Below are 15,314 nucleotides of genomic sequence, written 5' to 3' on the forward strand. Positions count from 1 at the left end.
TGATTTACAATGTACAGGATATGTTATGTAATAAAATGGAGCAGATCAAATGCAGGTGAAAACAAAAATGTCAGAAAAACATAAATGATGCAGATGAATACACGGGTGTAAAGCGATGTAATGCCCTTATGATACTGGGAAAAAGGGAAAATGTAGAATAAAGTGAATGCAGAGAAGATGAATTATGCTATTTATAGATGAATGGATGTGATGAAATATAAAATGATGAATTGAACATGCAAAGCATCAGTAAATCATTAAACTGAACACAATGAAACATATGACTACTGGATGGTGAAATCAGATGGAAGAAGAGAGATTTTAAATCATCAACAGGTGATGATTTAGAATGATTCCAGAGAAGTGAATCAGAATTTGGTTTGCTTTCGGCAAACCAGATCTAAATTCACTTTTAGTCCAGAGCCACCAGCATGTTGCGATGGACATTGAAGCTCTGCAGAATGACGGTATGAAGCCCCCTTTTCTTTTTAAATTGGATTCAATTCCATTGCAGGACACCAGGTCGATGCACAGGAGATGAACCCGATGTTGAGCATTCTAATGCACAGAATAAGAGAGATATGGGTTATGCCAGAAAGAGAGCGATGCAAACGAACGATGATGAAATTAAATAAAAAACAAAAAGTAAGTTATGCAGAGGCAGAAATAAATGGGGAATTATGCAAAGCATACAAAAAATCAAGAGGAATTCAGAAGTAAATTGCGGAAAAGAGAAACAGATGTTGGAATCAGACATTCCATTATTGTAGCAATAGGTGGGTCGATCCTGCTATATGCAGGTCGATCCTACCATTGGTGCCTTATGATGAAAAAGAAGATGAAAAAGAGCAAAATTAAAACGAAGGAATGCGGTAAAACAAAATCTTTACAGAAAATAAAAAAGGGAAAGAAGATGGTCACTTACCATGACTCTGCTGAATGATGGTTGACCTTCCGTTTGCTTAAAAGGGAGGCACCAAAGGGAGAAGGAAAAGGGGAATCAGAAAAGAGGAAAAGAAAGGGAAGAAGATTGGATGCATGAGCTTGGTGGGGTGAAGGCAGATGGAAAACCATCGACCCCTGCGGCTTCTTTTATAACAAGAAGCCATTAGGGGATTTTCAAATTGAGTCCCTCTAAGTTTGCAAATTTTTAAAGAGGGGGTTTTCATTACGAGGCTTTTCAGAAAAGAAGTAAAAGCTGTTTTTTTGGATTTTTTTTATGTTTTTGGTAGAAAACCTAAAATATGAGGAATTTAAGAGGGGTTTTATATGAAATGGGATCCAAGTAAAGTTTTTTTTTTGGAAATATTTTTGTAAAATGTTCATTTTAGAATTTTAAGATTTTCTAAAATGAGTTTTTTAGGAAGATACCTGATTGATTTCAGAAATCGGGTTTTTTAATGGATTTGGATTTGAAATTTTTGATAAATATTCGAGTTTAGATCTCGAATTGAGATTGTCCAGATAAAATATCTGAGAATAATACTGAGGATTTGATTTTTTGGAATTTTTCAAAAATAAAAGATTTGAGATCAGAATTGGATTCGGATATCCGATTTAGATTCGAGATAGGGTCAGATATGAAAATTGGTTTTGGATTTCGGATCTTCAATCATGAAATCCTAAAAATGAATGAAAATTGATCAGCGATTTATTTATTGAGAAGATGGAGCAAAGAGCAAAAAGAAAATTTTTGATTTTTTTTTTTTTTAAATTTGGGGTGTTCACGCCGATAACTCTTCTGGCATCTATTCCCTGTTTTCCATCTGCCATGAAAAGCAGATCTCATCCGCCGGGAGTTAGCATCTGCTGCGAATTCCGGCAAGCTCAACATCGGTGCCTTAGTCCAGTACTCCGGATCGGCCAGAACGTGAGATCAAATCCTAATCAGATTCGCTGGATCCATTCCGTTTGCCAGAAGTGTCTGATTCAGTCGGAATCTCCATCGCATCTGCCGAAATCGTCCCAAACTGGCCAAAATTCCTCTATTGTGAGGTTGAATCCTGTTCTGCCGAAACTCTATTGCTTTAGCTGGCGTCCTCTGGCCGGAGTCACCTGTTCCGTCGGAAGTTTCACCGGCATCTGAACTTCATCGTGCTCCGCCGGATTCAATCCTTGTACGCTGGATTTACTTATCAGCCACCAGATTCCATTGCTTCTTCCGGTAGATCTGCCGGACTGTCTTCATCCTGCCTCTTTTTCACCGCAAAACGGATCACAGTGAAAAGCCTTCATCACCGGCAGAGAAGTCACCGGAGATAAATTCTTTCTGCCTGATCTGTTTTGCCTCTGCAGAGTGTCTTCACCATGCTGTGGAATCGACTCTTCTACTGGTCGGAATCCCCTTTTAATTGCTGGATACAATTTAACAGCACCTCTATTTGCTCTCACTGGAGTTCCCCTGTCGGGAAACCTTTGCCTGAGTTCCACTTCACCGGCAGTTCCTCTGCTGCTCACCGGCAGCTTACCCTCTCTCTGAGCCACTGGGAACGCCGACCTCACCTGCTGTGAGGTCGGGCTTGCTTCTCTGCATCTTCAGCCGTGAAAAAGGTTTTTCACAGTTTGCCTTTAAAAACGTTTTTCACGGTGTATTTTTACAAGCAATTTTCACGGTGCTTTGCTTTTAAAAATTAATTTTCACGGTGCTTGTCTTTTTAAAAATTGTTTTTCACAGTTTTCTTTTAAAGAAGTTTTTTTACGGTGTGTTTGTTTTTAAAATCAATTTTTTTACAGCAAGTGTTAGTTTTTAATTTTCTATTTTTTTTTTCTTTCGATAATGTTCATTTAGTAGTTCAAGCATTGCATTTTAGTTCTATTTTATGTATTGCACTTAGTTTTATTTTAGGCATGGCATTTTATACATTTTAGGCATTTTTAGGTATTTTAGTCATTTTGACTTTGACGCGTCGTATTCTTTCATTTCGCACATTCTTATAGTATTTTACATTTTTTTAGTATAGCACTATTTGTTTCGTCTTTATGCTTTGTGCGTTCGTGTTTTGTAGGAAAGCTCAGAACGAAGGCAAACGAGTGAGATACGTGGTGGCGCGCGTTCGACATGTGACACGAGGCACAAGCGCAAAAGAATTTTGTTTTTCTTTTAGATTAGGAGTTTTAATTTCCAGTTAATTTCGGAGTTTGTAATAAAACCATTTTAAACCCTCTACGTAGGGTATTCATTTGTTATAATAGTTAAGTAGTTTCTTTTTTGCATTTTTCTATTTCGGGTAATAAAGAATAGTTTAGTTGCATGTTTGAATACAAGTATCTTTGTTCCCTGAGATCGACCCGGACTCCACCACTCGTGAGAGTTGGTTTTATTTTTGGTGTCTGGCTTTCAAGTTGCTTTCATTTAAAAATATTTTTAAAAACCATTTCTCAAAATAAGGACACCACTCCCCTCTCGAATTCAAAAGTTGAAATCTTACCTGGAGGCACTAATGAATGGATAAAGCTAGTTGGAGCTTGAATGATAAACAAACCCAAGAGTCCAAAAAGGTATGCAATGACCCAATTTGTTTATTAACCACCATATTTTGATTTGTGCATGAATATTCATACATTCTCATCTTTTATTGCACGTTCACATCTCGAAGAGCCCCGACAGTACGATTCACGCTACGGAGATCGAAAACATGTTGGGACCTTACCTTTCCCTCGATCAAGGGACAATCAAGACTTGCAAATGATGTCTCCACACATTTCAAAAGGATTTTGTGAATCCGAGCAAGTAAATCTTTCCCAACTTAAATTTTTTTATCAATAATATATATATATATATATATATATATATATATATATATGGGTTAATATTTTGTTCTATTAAAGGCATGAAATTGTTGAATATAAATCACCTTTTCATATTTTTTAGATAATTTTTTGTAGATCAAGACCTTATGGATGTAATTTACTAAGTTTATTTCATAGAAAGCGGGTTTTGAATTATGTGATTGCAACATGCATGCAGTTTTTTAAAGTTTCAAAAAACAATGGCCCACAATGCAATAAAATTTTAGTGCTGAAAAATCATACTTCTAGATCACAATAACATAATCCAGGGTTTGATCCTTAGTAAACAAACCATGTTGAACATATATATGTAATTAGATTGAGTCGTCCACTGTCTTCACAAGCACCACACACACACACACACACACACACACACACACACACACACATATATATATATATATATATATATATATATATATATATATGTATGGAATAGGGACCGTCTAACAAAAGGAAGGCTCAAAATTTACTACCAACAATTATTGGACGGCTTTCCTTCTTCAATGCTTGAGTATCTCATCGATCGGACATCATATATTTGTTATTTGTTATTTATCATTTATATATAAGCATGTTTTTCGAAACATGAAATATCAATGGCTTATAATGCATTTAAAACTTTACAGCATAAAGTATTATAGCCTAATGATTTTTAGCACTTTAAAAAATGCATCTAAACATCAAAAATTCATAATCCAAAGCATATTGCTTACTAAATGAATGATAAAAATCCAATATGTAAAGCTCGATTAATGAAATACTTGATCGTTAGAGAAGGAACACTGTTGATTAACATCAGTTGTAGATTTTGAACATTTTGGTTGGACGAACCCCATTTCCTATATATATATATATATCATGTATTTTTGGACTTAATCAAATTTGAGATTTCTAAAAATTTATCCAAGTATTGAAGAAAAATTGAGAAAACTTTGAGATTAGGAATATGTTATTTGAGTCTGGGCTTGGCCTAGGTCTCATCGGCAAGGTCTAAATGAGCCAACAAAAAGGTAATAAAAAGTTTTATTTTTTATATTTAAATTCAAGCAAATTTGGAGCAAAATTTAGGTTTAATTCAAGCAAATTTCGGAGGCAAAATTTGAATTATATACCGTTAGATGCATCTCAAAATTCTGCGTTCAATGGTATTTTACTTTTTTGAATTTGGGCTACGGTTGGCCCAAAAATTACATTTTTTAAAAAAAAGGACCGCCTCAAATGGGCCAGGTCTGGATTTGAATCGGACTAGATCCAACACATATGATCCAAATTAATATGGATTTGGACTCAGTCCAAGACCCATATTAATAAGGAGTTGATTCAACTTGGGAACTAAATGAATTTTGGATATGAATTTGTATCTTGGATCTAGATCCAAATCCAATTAAAATATAACTTTAAATTCAATAAATAGGTTTAAATTGAAGATATTTAGAGTTAGAAAGACTCCCAGAGGGATAAGGTACCCCTCTGGAAGCTTCTGAAAATTTAATTATTAATAATTTATTAATAATTTATTTATTTATTAATAAATTATAATTAATTCTGAATTTCAAAAAGTTGTTAAATGGTAGGACTCTAGAAGAGTCCACACTTGCCAAAAGACGAGTAAACAAAAAAATGAGTATAAAAAAATGAGAAAAAGGGAAAGGTTTGAAAAAAAGTCAAAGATTGAAATTTTAAGAGAATAGGAAAGTGTGTTGGAGATAGACTCTCACATGGGAAGTCCAATATCTAGCACACAATGGAATGTACTAGAAAATAAGGGGGGCATCAACCCCTATCCTCCCTATTTAAACCACACAAAAAAAAGAAAGAAAGAAAGGGAAAGAGAGAAAGGAGAGAGAAATAGAGAAAGAGAGAAAGAGAGAAAGAGAGAGAAAAAGGAGAATAAGAAGAAGGAAGAAGAGGAGACCCTCTTCCTCTCCAATACCCAACGTTTCATCCATCTTTCTTTTCAATCGTCAAAAAAGTACGGGTGTTCTTTTTTGTTTCGGATGAGAAAAAGAGCTTAAATAAGCCTTAGGCAATATTTTTGAAGGAACCCATGGATTTTATTTCAGTGTCTCGTGTTTTAATCCAAGGAAGTTGATGTAAGTATGTTTAGAATACGTATTTTTTTATTTCTATCCTCATGTTCATGCGTGTATATATATATATATATATATATATATATATTTGGAGAGATCAGGATAGATTTGTCCCATGAGATGAGCGAACAGATCTAGACCATTGTCCATATTGTCTGATGTGGACAGATCTGTCCACTGTATTAGTGGACAGACCTATACAGATTTAAAGAGGGATGGCTGTCCATGAAAACGAATTGATCTATAGAGAAAAAATATAATAATAATGAATATTCTTTTTTTGGCTTGATACTTTTTTGGGATAGGACAACTGATGTAGTCGACTGGGATAGGACAGACTGCTATCTAGTCCCAGCTGACTGGTTCGGCTAGGACAAAGTCCCTGTTAGCAAAAACAAATAATATAAACAAATTTTTTTATGATATTGGCATGCCCAGCCGAATCGGGTCGGTTGAGCAATAGTTTTTGTCTAGCCCCTAACCGACTAAGTCGGTTGGGTGAGATTTAACAGGTCACAAACCCAATCGATTGGGTCGACTGGGTGAGATTTAACAAGTCACAAACTCAGCCAACTGGGTTGGCTGGGTCAGGTACCTGAAGATTGTTATAAAAACAACATAATATACATAAAATAAAATTTTATGAGCCACCCAACTGACTCAGTCGGCTGGACTAGGTTGAACTGGACAGAATTAGGTTGGTTCAGTTCTAGCTGACTAGTTCAGCTGGGGCTGGCACTTGGCTCAGACCAGACCCAGTCGACTCGATTTGGCTGGACAAGATCTGAGCCCCAGCCGACTGGGTTGGTTGGTCTCAGTTTGGTCAGCTTAAATAAAAAAAAAAGAAATTTGTTTTTGTTTGGTAGGCAGCCCAACCGATTCAGGTTCAGCTGGGCAGGCTCAAGCCTTCTAGGACCAGTCGACCCGGGTTCGGTTGGGCATGTGTGTGTAGTCTTATAGGGCTAGTTGAGCTCAATTCGGTTGAGAATGCTTAAGAAAAAAGAAGAAGAAGGGGGTTTTACTGGTTTCAATATTTAGATTTTTCGCTTATGATAGCATGCAATTATGTGCATGTTATTTCTTGATTCATGCATGTAAAACATTCAGATTTCTATATAAATGGATTGGATTTCTTTATATATGTTGTGGTGCAGATTTTACATGATCAATGCTTAGGTTCATGCATGAACAAATGTTCAGGATTTTTGTAGCTAAGGTGCAGATTTATAAATGATAAATATTTCGATCATGCATATTAAATGCTTTGTTTTGAGTTTGATGAAAATTTTGTTTGGTGTACTTATTTTCATATTTCCTCATAATGAATGATTAGACTTCATGCATGTCAAAAGTCTAGTTTTTGCATGCTTATGATTGATTGATTATGCACGGTCAATATTTCTAATGCAATGTTACTCACATATGCATGTAGTAGGCATGTGCAAATCCTGAAAGTGATGTTGTTCTGCATATGCATATTCACATGAATGTTTGCATATTATGCATGAGATGATTCATGAAAAGAAACATGTATTTTGTATAATCATGCATGTGAAATTTGTTATTCACATACATTCTTGTTTAGTATGTATGAATGTACATTTGAAAGCATGTTAAATGAATGCATAAGTGACATGCTCATTATGATTTTTGCGTTAGATGCATTGGTGGTCAAAAGTGGATCACTGCAGGCCATGTGGGCCTTGAGCAGGTGTTGCTCAATGTTTTGTTTTTCTATCGCAAAAATCAACTTAATGTTTATTGAACTAATTACATTATTTCATGTTGCCACGAGCTGTGGTCCCATGATGTATTTTGCATGTTGATTTCGAAACAGATGTTATGTTTTGCATGTTAATTTGCAAAATAAAGAATTGAAATGAGTCATTCTTTTAATAAGAAGGAAAAAAAAGAGAATAGTGTAATTAATGTTTTCCTGGATGTCCCTTCTTTAGTGTGAGAAAATTGGACTGTGGTTTTGGGGAACCGTGAGGATACTAAAACTTTGTGTGTGTTTATGCCTTTGAACCTAACTAGGTGGTTCACCTCCCGGCCACGGTTTTAGGAAGATTATGGCACTTTGCCTGGGGATGGTGTGTAAACACAACTATTGTTATTAGTATACCAAAAAGTGGCATTAGTGGATATTGATTTTCCTAATGTCTTGACATTAGATATTGATTTCTAATATTTTGATGGATAGTGTTGATTTTTTATATCGGATGAGGGCTAAGTGTAGAACCTAATAATAAAATATAAATTATGTGCTAATCTATAATTAAGAACCTAACTTGACCTCAAGAATTATTGTACCCATTTTGAGTATCCACGGGCTATAATTAAGAAGTGAAAGTAAATTTATGTGCATCTAATAGGGACATGCATATAAAAGAAAACTCTGATAAAAGATAATAAATTACTCATGCATGTTTATTGATATCATGCATATTTCTGTTATGCATTAGAACATGCATATTTACATGTTATCTTACTTGGGTTATATTAATGGTTTCATGATAATTGCTCTCTAATGCATGATAAATGTTCTCAATTGCTTAATAATTATTCTCTATTACATGAATGATTATTTAAATAATGAATTTTATTGTAATTGTATCCTTCTAAAATGTTGCATGAATCTTATTTATATTCTTTTTACTTAATTGGTTCATTAGAGGTACTCGTACGCAAGATCTATGATTATGACACCCTTACTTTTATATTTTTCACAGCCTCAGAGACCTAGTGAAGGGACCTGCTGCTATGAGAAGCTACGTGGACTACACAACTTCATGACAATTTCGCTTAGGGACATAATGACTTCACTTTTTGGTTTATTTATGTTCATTTACATATTATTTTCAGATGCTATAATTTTAATTAATGAAGTTGATTTGGTTTTGTTGATGGTAATGTAAGATCCCTTGTGATTGTGGATGTGGTTCGGACTATAAGATCTCAAATCTCTGAAATTGTTTCTGTAATTATTTTTAAAAAAAAAATCTACTTTTTAACGGGTATGAGTTGGTGTTGTTATAACTTTGGTATCAATCTTACATTTTTACCATCTTCTTTACAAAAAAAAAATTAATTTGTAATTGTGCCCTGTCCAAAATGTCAGCAAGTCATGCCCCATGCTCTAGAATAGTCTTCTTCACTGGTAAGGGTATTGGTTACTTTTATGAAAGTATGTGAATTTTTTTATGATAGAATGCATGCATAGCTTAGAATTGATTCTTTTTGTTGTGAATTAAGAATTTCCAATATGATTATATTGTGGTAAGTATACAGGATCAATCCTAAGAGGGTAGGATCGATCAGGGTATAACTTTCTAAAAAATTTATGTTTTAGATGTATCATTGCACACACGCTTCTTCTTCTTCTGGTGCTCACACGGACTAGCAGGAGCAGAGGGACATCATGTTGAATGCCCTCAATACCTTGACTACGATAGTGACGACTCACGTGCAGGTGCAGGTGGCGTAGATACTCACATGTGTCCATCCCGCTGAGGTTGCTCCAAACCCTGATGGCATCACATACGAGAAGTTTCTGAAGTTGGATGCACCAACTTTTTTAGGAAAGGTCGGCTCAGAAGTAGCTGAGAGTTGGGTCAAGGAGACTGAGTGAGCATTTGATATCTTACCTATTTTTGAGAAAAAGAAGACAACTTTTGGCATGTACCGACTGAAGAGCGATGCCACGAAGTGGTGGGACACGCTGCGAAGGGTGAAGTATGATGGAGTGGAGGTTATTCTCTGGGTGATTTTCAAGAAAGAGTTTCTGGACACATACTTTCCCGACTATGCATGGGAGCGTTTGTAGCAGAGGTTTCTCGAGTTGGCTCAGAAAAACATGAGTCTGGTGGACTATACCACCAAGTTCAGGATCTAGGAGCGTTATTGCCCAAACTTGTTTGTTGATGACAAGGCAAGGGCAACCAAGTATATTCATGTGCTGAAGGACAAACTTTGAGTCTGTGTGATGATGAGCCAACCTACCACCCTTAGTGATGCTATAGAGTCTGTGATGATCCTGAACAAGGAGTGAAAGAAGTTTAGGGATGAGTCGTAGAAGAGAGGCGACAATAGAGGTGGATCTACGGGCAGAGCGAGGAAGAACCCACATGCGGGCATCAAGGCACAAAGGGGTAAAAGGCAACGGACCCAGCAGCCGGGGAAGGCCCCATTTATATGTTGAAGGTGTAACAAGGACCATCCCCAGGGCTCTTGTCTATTGTTCAAGGGGGTCTGCTACCAGTGTCAACAGCCTGGGCATATTGTTATTGTCTGAACAAGTTGATGGCTCAGGGAAGACAACAATAACCACAACAATAGCAGCAGAGGCCACAGTAGCAGCAGGCACAACAAAAGATGAACAGAAGAGTTTATGTCGCCACAGCTGCCACATAGGGCGATTAGACTAACATGATCTAAGGTATCTTCTTAGTTGTTGATCATTATGCTCGTGTGATATTTGATTCTGGTGTTACCCACAGCTTTATATTTACTTTTTTGCGAGTTTGCTTGATTTGATTCTATCTAGCCTTGAGAAGGCTCTTGACGTGATGTCACCGATAGGTGCATCCTTATCTTGTGGGAAGTATTTTCTTATAGTTTATGTGGTGATTGAAAGGCATGAGTTATCTGTCGACCTGGTCATACTAGATATGATTTTTTATGATGGCATTCTGGGTATGAACTGGTTGTTCATACATAATGCTACCCTCCACTGTCGAGGAAAGAAAGTTCTTTTGGAACACCCAGATTTGTCTTCTTTAGTATTTCAGTTGACTAGATAGATGAGTGAGGTGAAAGTTGTATCTACTTTGAAGATCTCTAAGTACCATAAGCAGGGTTGTATGGTGTTTTTGGCTAGTGTGTCTGTGAAGGACATTCAGACGACACCCTTGGATCAGTTAGATATGGTTCATGAATTTCTGGATGTCTTTCTCGAGGACTTACCAGGTTTGCCACCTCACAAGGAGATTAAGTTCTCGATCGAGTTAGTGTCTGACATGACACCAGTTTTTTGAGCATCATACCGTATGGTACCTATAGAGCTAGTGGAGCTGAAGAAGTAGCTACAGGAGCTTCTTGACAAGGTCTTTATCAGGTCAAATATATCTCCTTGAGGTGCACTGGTCCTTTTTGTCAAGAAGAAGGCTAGTTCAATGCAGCTTTGTATTGATTACTGCATGCTGAACCAAGTGACGGTGAAGAATAAGTACCCCTTGCCTAGGATTAATGACTTATTCGATTAGCTAAGGAAGATAAATGTATTCTTGAAGATCGACCTTTGTTCTGGATACCATCAGTTGCGGATCAGGGTAGAGGATATTTTGAAGACCGCATTCAGGTCCAGGTACAAGAATTATGAGTTTCTGGTGATGTCTTTTGGACTCACCAATGCCACTGCAGCATTTATGGACCTCATGAATCGGGTCTTCAGATTATGGTTGAACTCTTTTGTCATTGTGTTAATCAATGACATTCTTACCTACTCGAAGAGCGTGGAGGAGCACCGAGAGCATCTATGAATCATATTGTAGACACTAAGAGAACATCAACTTTATGCTAAGTTCTTGAAGTACGAGTTTTGACTCAATAGATTGATGTTTTTTGGCCACGTGATCTTGATGAAGGGTGTTGAAGTTGATCTAGCCAAGGTGGAGACATTATTGTCATGGGAGCAGCCAAAGTCAGTTACAGAGATTAAAAGTTTCTTGGGATTGGCAGGCTACTACCGTCGATTCATCCAGGACTTCTCATATATAGTTGCTCTGATGACTCAATTATTGTAGAAGGGGGTGAAGCTTGATTGGTTACCTCGGTACGGAGAGAGCTTTCAAGAGCTAAAGAGGAGGTTGAGCACAACCCCAGTTTTGATGTTGCCTTCTAGGATGGGTGATTTCGTAGTGTACAATGATGCTTTAAAGACCGGGCTGGGTTGTGTTCTTATGCATCATAAAAAGGTTATTGCGTACACTTCTCGACAACTGAAGGTGCACAAGAAGAATTACCCCACGCATGACTTGGAGTTAGCTGCAGTGGTCTTCATGCCAAAGATTTGGCACCACTACTTATATAGGGAACAGTTCGAGGTCCTTTCTGATCACAAGAGCCTCAAGTATATATTCATTTAACGTAATTTGAATTTAAGACAATAAAGGTGGTTGGAGTTCTTAAAGGACTATGATTTCTTCATCATCTACCATCGTGGTAAGGCAAATGTGATGGCAGATGCGCTTAGTAGGAATACATCAGTCACAACAGCCAGAATGATAGAGCGCAGTTGGGATCTGATAGAGGAGTTTGTCAGATGGCAGTCGTTTGCGGATGATTCCAAACATATCCTAGTATTAGGATGCAGATGCGACCAGAGATCATAGATAGAATTGAGGAGCTTAAGTCTGCTAATCTGGATTTTGAGAAGTTATGCGTGAGTGCCCAAAAGCCAGATGTGCAGTTTCACCAATAGGAGGACAGGATCATCATGTTCGGAGACAAATGGTGGTTTTCGAAGGCACTACTAGAGGAGCTGATGACCAAAGCCCATAGGTCTAGATATTTGGTTCACCGTGGTTCTACCAAGATGGTCAAAGATCTTCAGAGGACTTATTGGTGGAACAGGATGAAGTGAGACATCACTGAGTTTGTATCGCAGTGCCTCACCTGTCAGCAGGTGAAGATCGAGCACCAGAGACCTGGTGAAATTCTGCAGCCACTTGATATCCCAAAGTGGAAGTGGGATGATATTTCGATGGACTTCATCATAGGGTTGTCAAGGACCTCTAAACAGCATGATGCCATCAAGGTGATAGTGGATAGACTGACCAAGAGTGTCCACTTTCTGCCGATCAGGATCAGTCAGAGATTGGAGAGTTTAGAAGACCTATACATGGATTAGATAGTCAGACTTCATGGGGTGCCACATTCTATCATGTCAGATTGAGGCCTTCACTTTACGTCTCGATTCTGGCATCAGTTGCAGAAGGCCCTTGGCACCACGTTGAAGTTCAACATGACGTTCCATCCACAGACAGACGGGCAGACAAAATGTACCATATAGATGCTAGAGGATATGTTGAGAGCATGCGCTTTAAATTGGGCAGAAGATTGAGATAGGCATGTGAAGCTTGTAAAGTTTTCGTATAATAATAGTTACCATGTCAGTATCGGTATGGCCCCGTACGAAGCTCTATATGGCAAACCATGTAGATCCTCGGTATGCTGGGATGAGGTTGGAGGGAAAGCAGTAGAATCCCCATAGGTCATCTAGCACTACCCAGATTAGGTGTGATTGATTTGACAGAGGTTGGTCGCAACATAGAGCAGGCATAAGAGCTATGCCAACCAGCAGCATAGGGAGCTCAACTTTGATGTGGGTGATCATGTATTCGTATGGATCTCGCCTACAAAGAGTGTTTTTCAGTTCAAGAAGAAGGGAAAGCTAAGTCCTCGGTATGTCGGACCCTTTGAGATTCTTGAGCAAGTTGGGGAGACCGCATACTGTGTGGCACTTTCTCCTCAGTTCTCGCAGATCCACAATGTCTTTCATATCTCGATGTTGAAGAAGTATGTTGATGTCTTCTTTTAAATCATTATAATTTTGAAAAGATTTTTAAATGTAAAACATGTGAAAACCAGACATCAAATAATAAAAACCGGTTCTCACTAGTGGGTGAGACCGGGTCGAACTCAGGGAACGGGAATATGTTGTATTCAAACACACAAGTCTAAACTATTCTTTATTGCCGAATTATTTGAAATGTAAAATGTTCAAGAAAAGTAAAAACAACTATTACAACAAATGAATACCCTTCGCAGAGGGCGTAAAGTGCAATATTTACAAACCCAACATTAAATTCCTAATTCTAAACTGAAAAGTAAAAATCTTCTATCTTCGTACTTCATGTCATGTAATCACTTCCGCTCCACTCCTGTGCTATCCTGCACAAATTCAATGAACACGAGCAGTACACGAAAGAAAAACAAAAATTAACTAACTAAATGTTAATACTGAAATGACAATTCATTAAGAAATTTTAAGACTAATTGTAATATCAAAAACTAACAATATTTTCTTAACTAAGTAATACTAACTGCTAATTAGCGAACTAATCTAATTATGAAACAATTACCACTGCTAATTATTTCAAATCCACTAATTGAACCTAACTTCAAATACTAAGTAAATGCAGTTACTAATTAGCTAGTAACATATGATCAACAATAATATTCATGGAGCAAACAGATAATATGCTGGAAATCACACCGAAATCAACATTCAAATACTTCTCAGTAATCAGATGGTCAATCAATATTCCGATCAGTCGGTCAGACAAGAGATTAGTATTTTAGAAAGAGTTCAAAAATCAATGCTCAGAAAGAAACATATTCATTTGATCAAATACTCTTACAAAGAAACTAATCATCTTTAGAAATTAGGCCTTCAGAAACCATCCGATTGATTTCTCAGAAACTAACATCTTCAGAAACTAACATCAAATATTCAAGAACAAAGCATCCGATTGATGCCACAGATCAACTAATCAGCTGTCAAACAAAATTCACAAGAAATTAATGAAACCAGAATATTCACAAGAAATTAATGAAACCACACTTACCGGAGATCTATAAGCAGCCGATCCAAATTCAGATACTCCGATCATTGGCATTCAATCGATTGAATTTACAATGATCTTCAGTTAGATCATTGCTTCAACAACATTTTAACCAACTGGATTCGATCTTAGTCATTCAATCGATCAACATTAAGCATTCGATCGGTCAGTAGATCGGATTCTCATATTCAGTCACCGAAAAACATCAAATAGTAGATGATCTAGTTATTCTCACATTTAATCGACACATATTCCATTAATCTGCAATTAAAAGAGATATTAAAACATTTCTGCCAATCCGTGAATTGATTCAAGCATCCGGTCAATCAAACTCCAACAATCGTTCAATCAAACTCCAACAATCAGTCAATCAAACTCCAGCAGGCTGGGCTAATGTAGGGGATTCCGGCAGATCTATTTTTTTTTCTGTTTTTCAATTTTTCTCTTTTTATTTTGGTTTTAAAATTATAGCAGTAACAAGAAAAAAGATCTGAAGAAGATGAAGAAGAAGAAGAAGAAGAAGAAGTTCTGAAGAAGAAGAAGAAGTTCTGTAAACTCACCGTGAACCTTAGAAGGGTTAGGAAAGAGTCGGCCCCCTCCTGTACACCATCTCCGGATTGAAGGCACCTCCACCTGAAACGAGAAAGAGAATTAGGGAGAAGGAGAAGAAGAAGAGAAGAATGAGGTAGAGGGGAGGGGTTAGGAAAGAGGGAAATGTGTACAAAAGAAGACGCCTTATTTTTTCTGTTTTGGGGGTTTTAAAAACAAGAAACCGGCTGGAACCGGTTTGAAACAAATGCAAACC

General features: G+C 37.1%; 1 protein-coding gene across 1 annotated transcript; it reads left to right on the forward strand.

Annotated features, from left to right (window-relative positions):
• Positions 1–11,785: 11,785 nt before the first annotated feature.
• On the forward strand, positions 11,786–13,010 carry LOC149842955 (uncharacterized). The gene is made up of 4 exons (XM_090000780.1): positions 11,786–12,012; positions 12,055–12,199; positions 12,550–12,699; positions 12,747–13,010. Exons 1-4 carry the CDS (start codon positions 11,786–11,788, stop codon positions 13,008–13,010), a joined length of 786 nt encoding a protein of 261 aa, XP_089856906.1.
• Positions 13,011–15,314: the final 2,304 nt, after the last annotated feature.

Source organism: Nuphar pumila, chromosome 3 (genome assembly GCF_984573655.1).
Source record: "Nuphar pumila chromosome 3, dmNupPumi1.hap1.1, whole genome shotgun sequence".
Taxonomy (NCBI): Eukaryota; Viridiplantae; Streptophyta; class Magnoliopsida; order Nymphaeales; family Nymphaeaceae; genus Nuphar; species Nuphar pumila.

Coding starts and splice junctions, on each gene's coding strand:
- LOC149842955 (XM_090000780.1), top strand. CDS start 11,786: ATGGGTGATTTCGTAGTGTACAATGATGCTTTAAAGACCGGGCTGGGT. Junction 12,200..12,549: donor GGGATCTGATAGAGGAGTTT/GTCAGATGGCAG, acceptor TTTGTATCGCAG/TGCCTCACCTGTCAGCAGGT. Junction 12,700..12,746: donor AACAGCATGATGCCATCAAG/GTGATAGTGGAT, acceptor TCTGCCGATCAG/GATCAGTCAGAGATTGGAGA.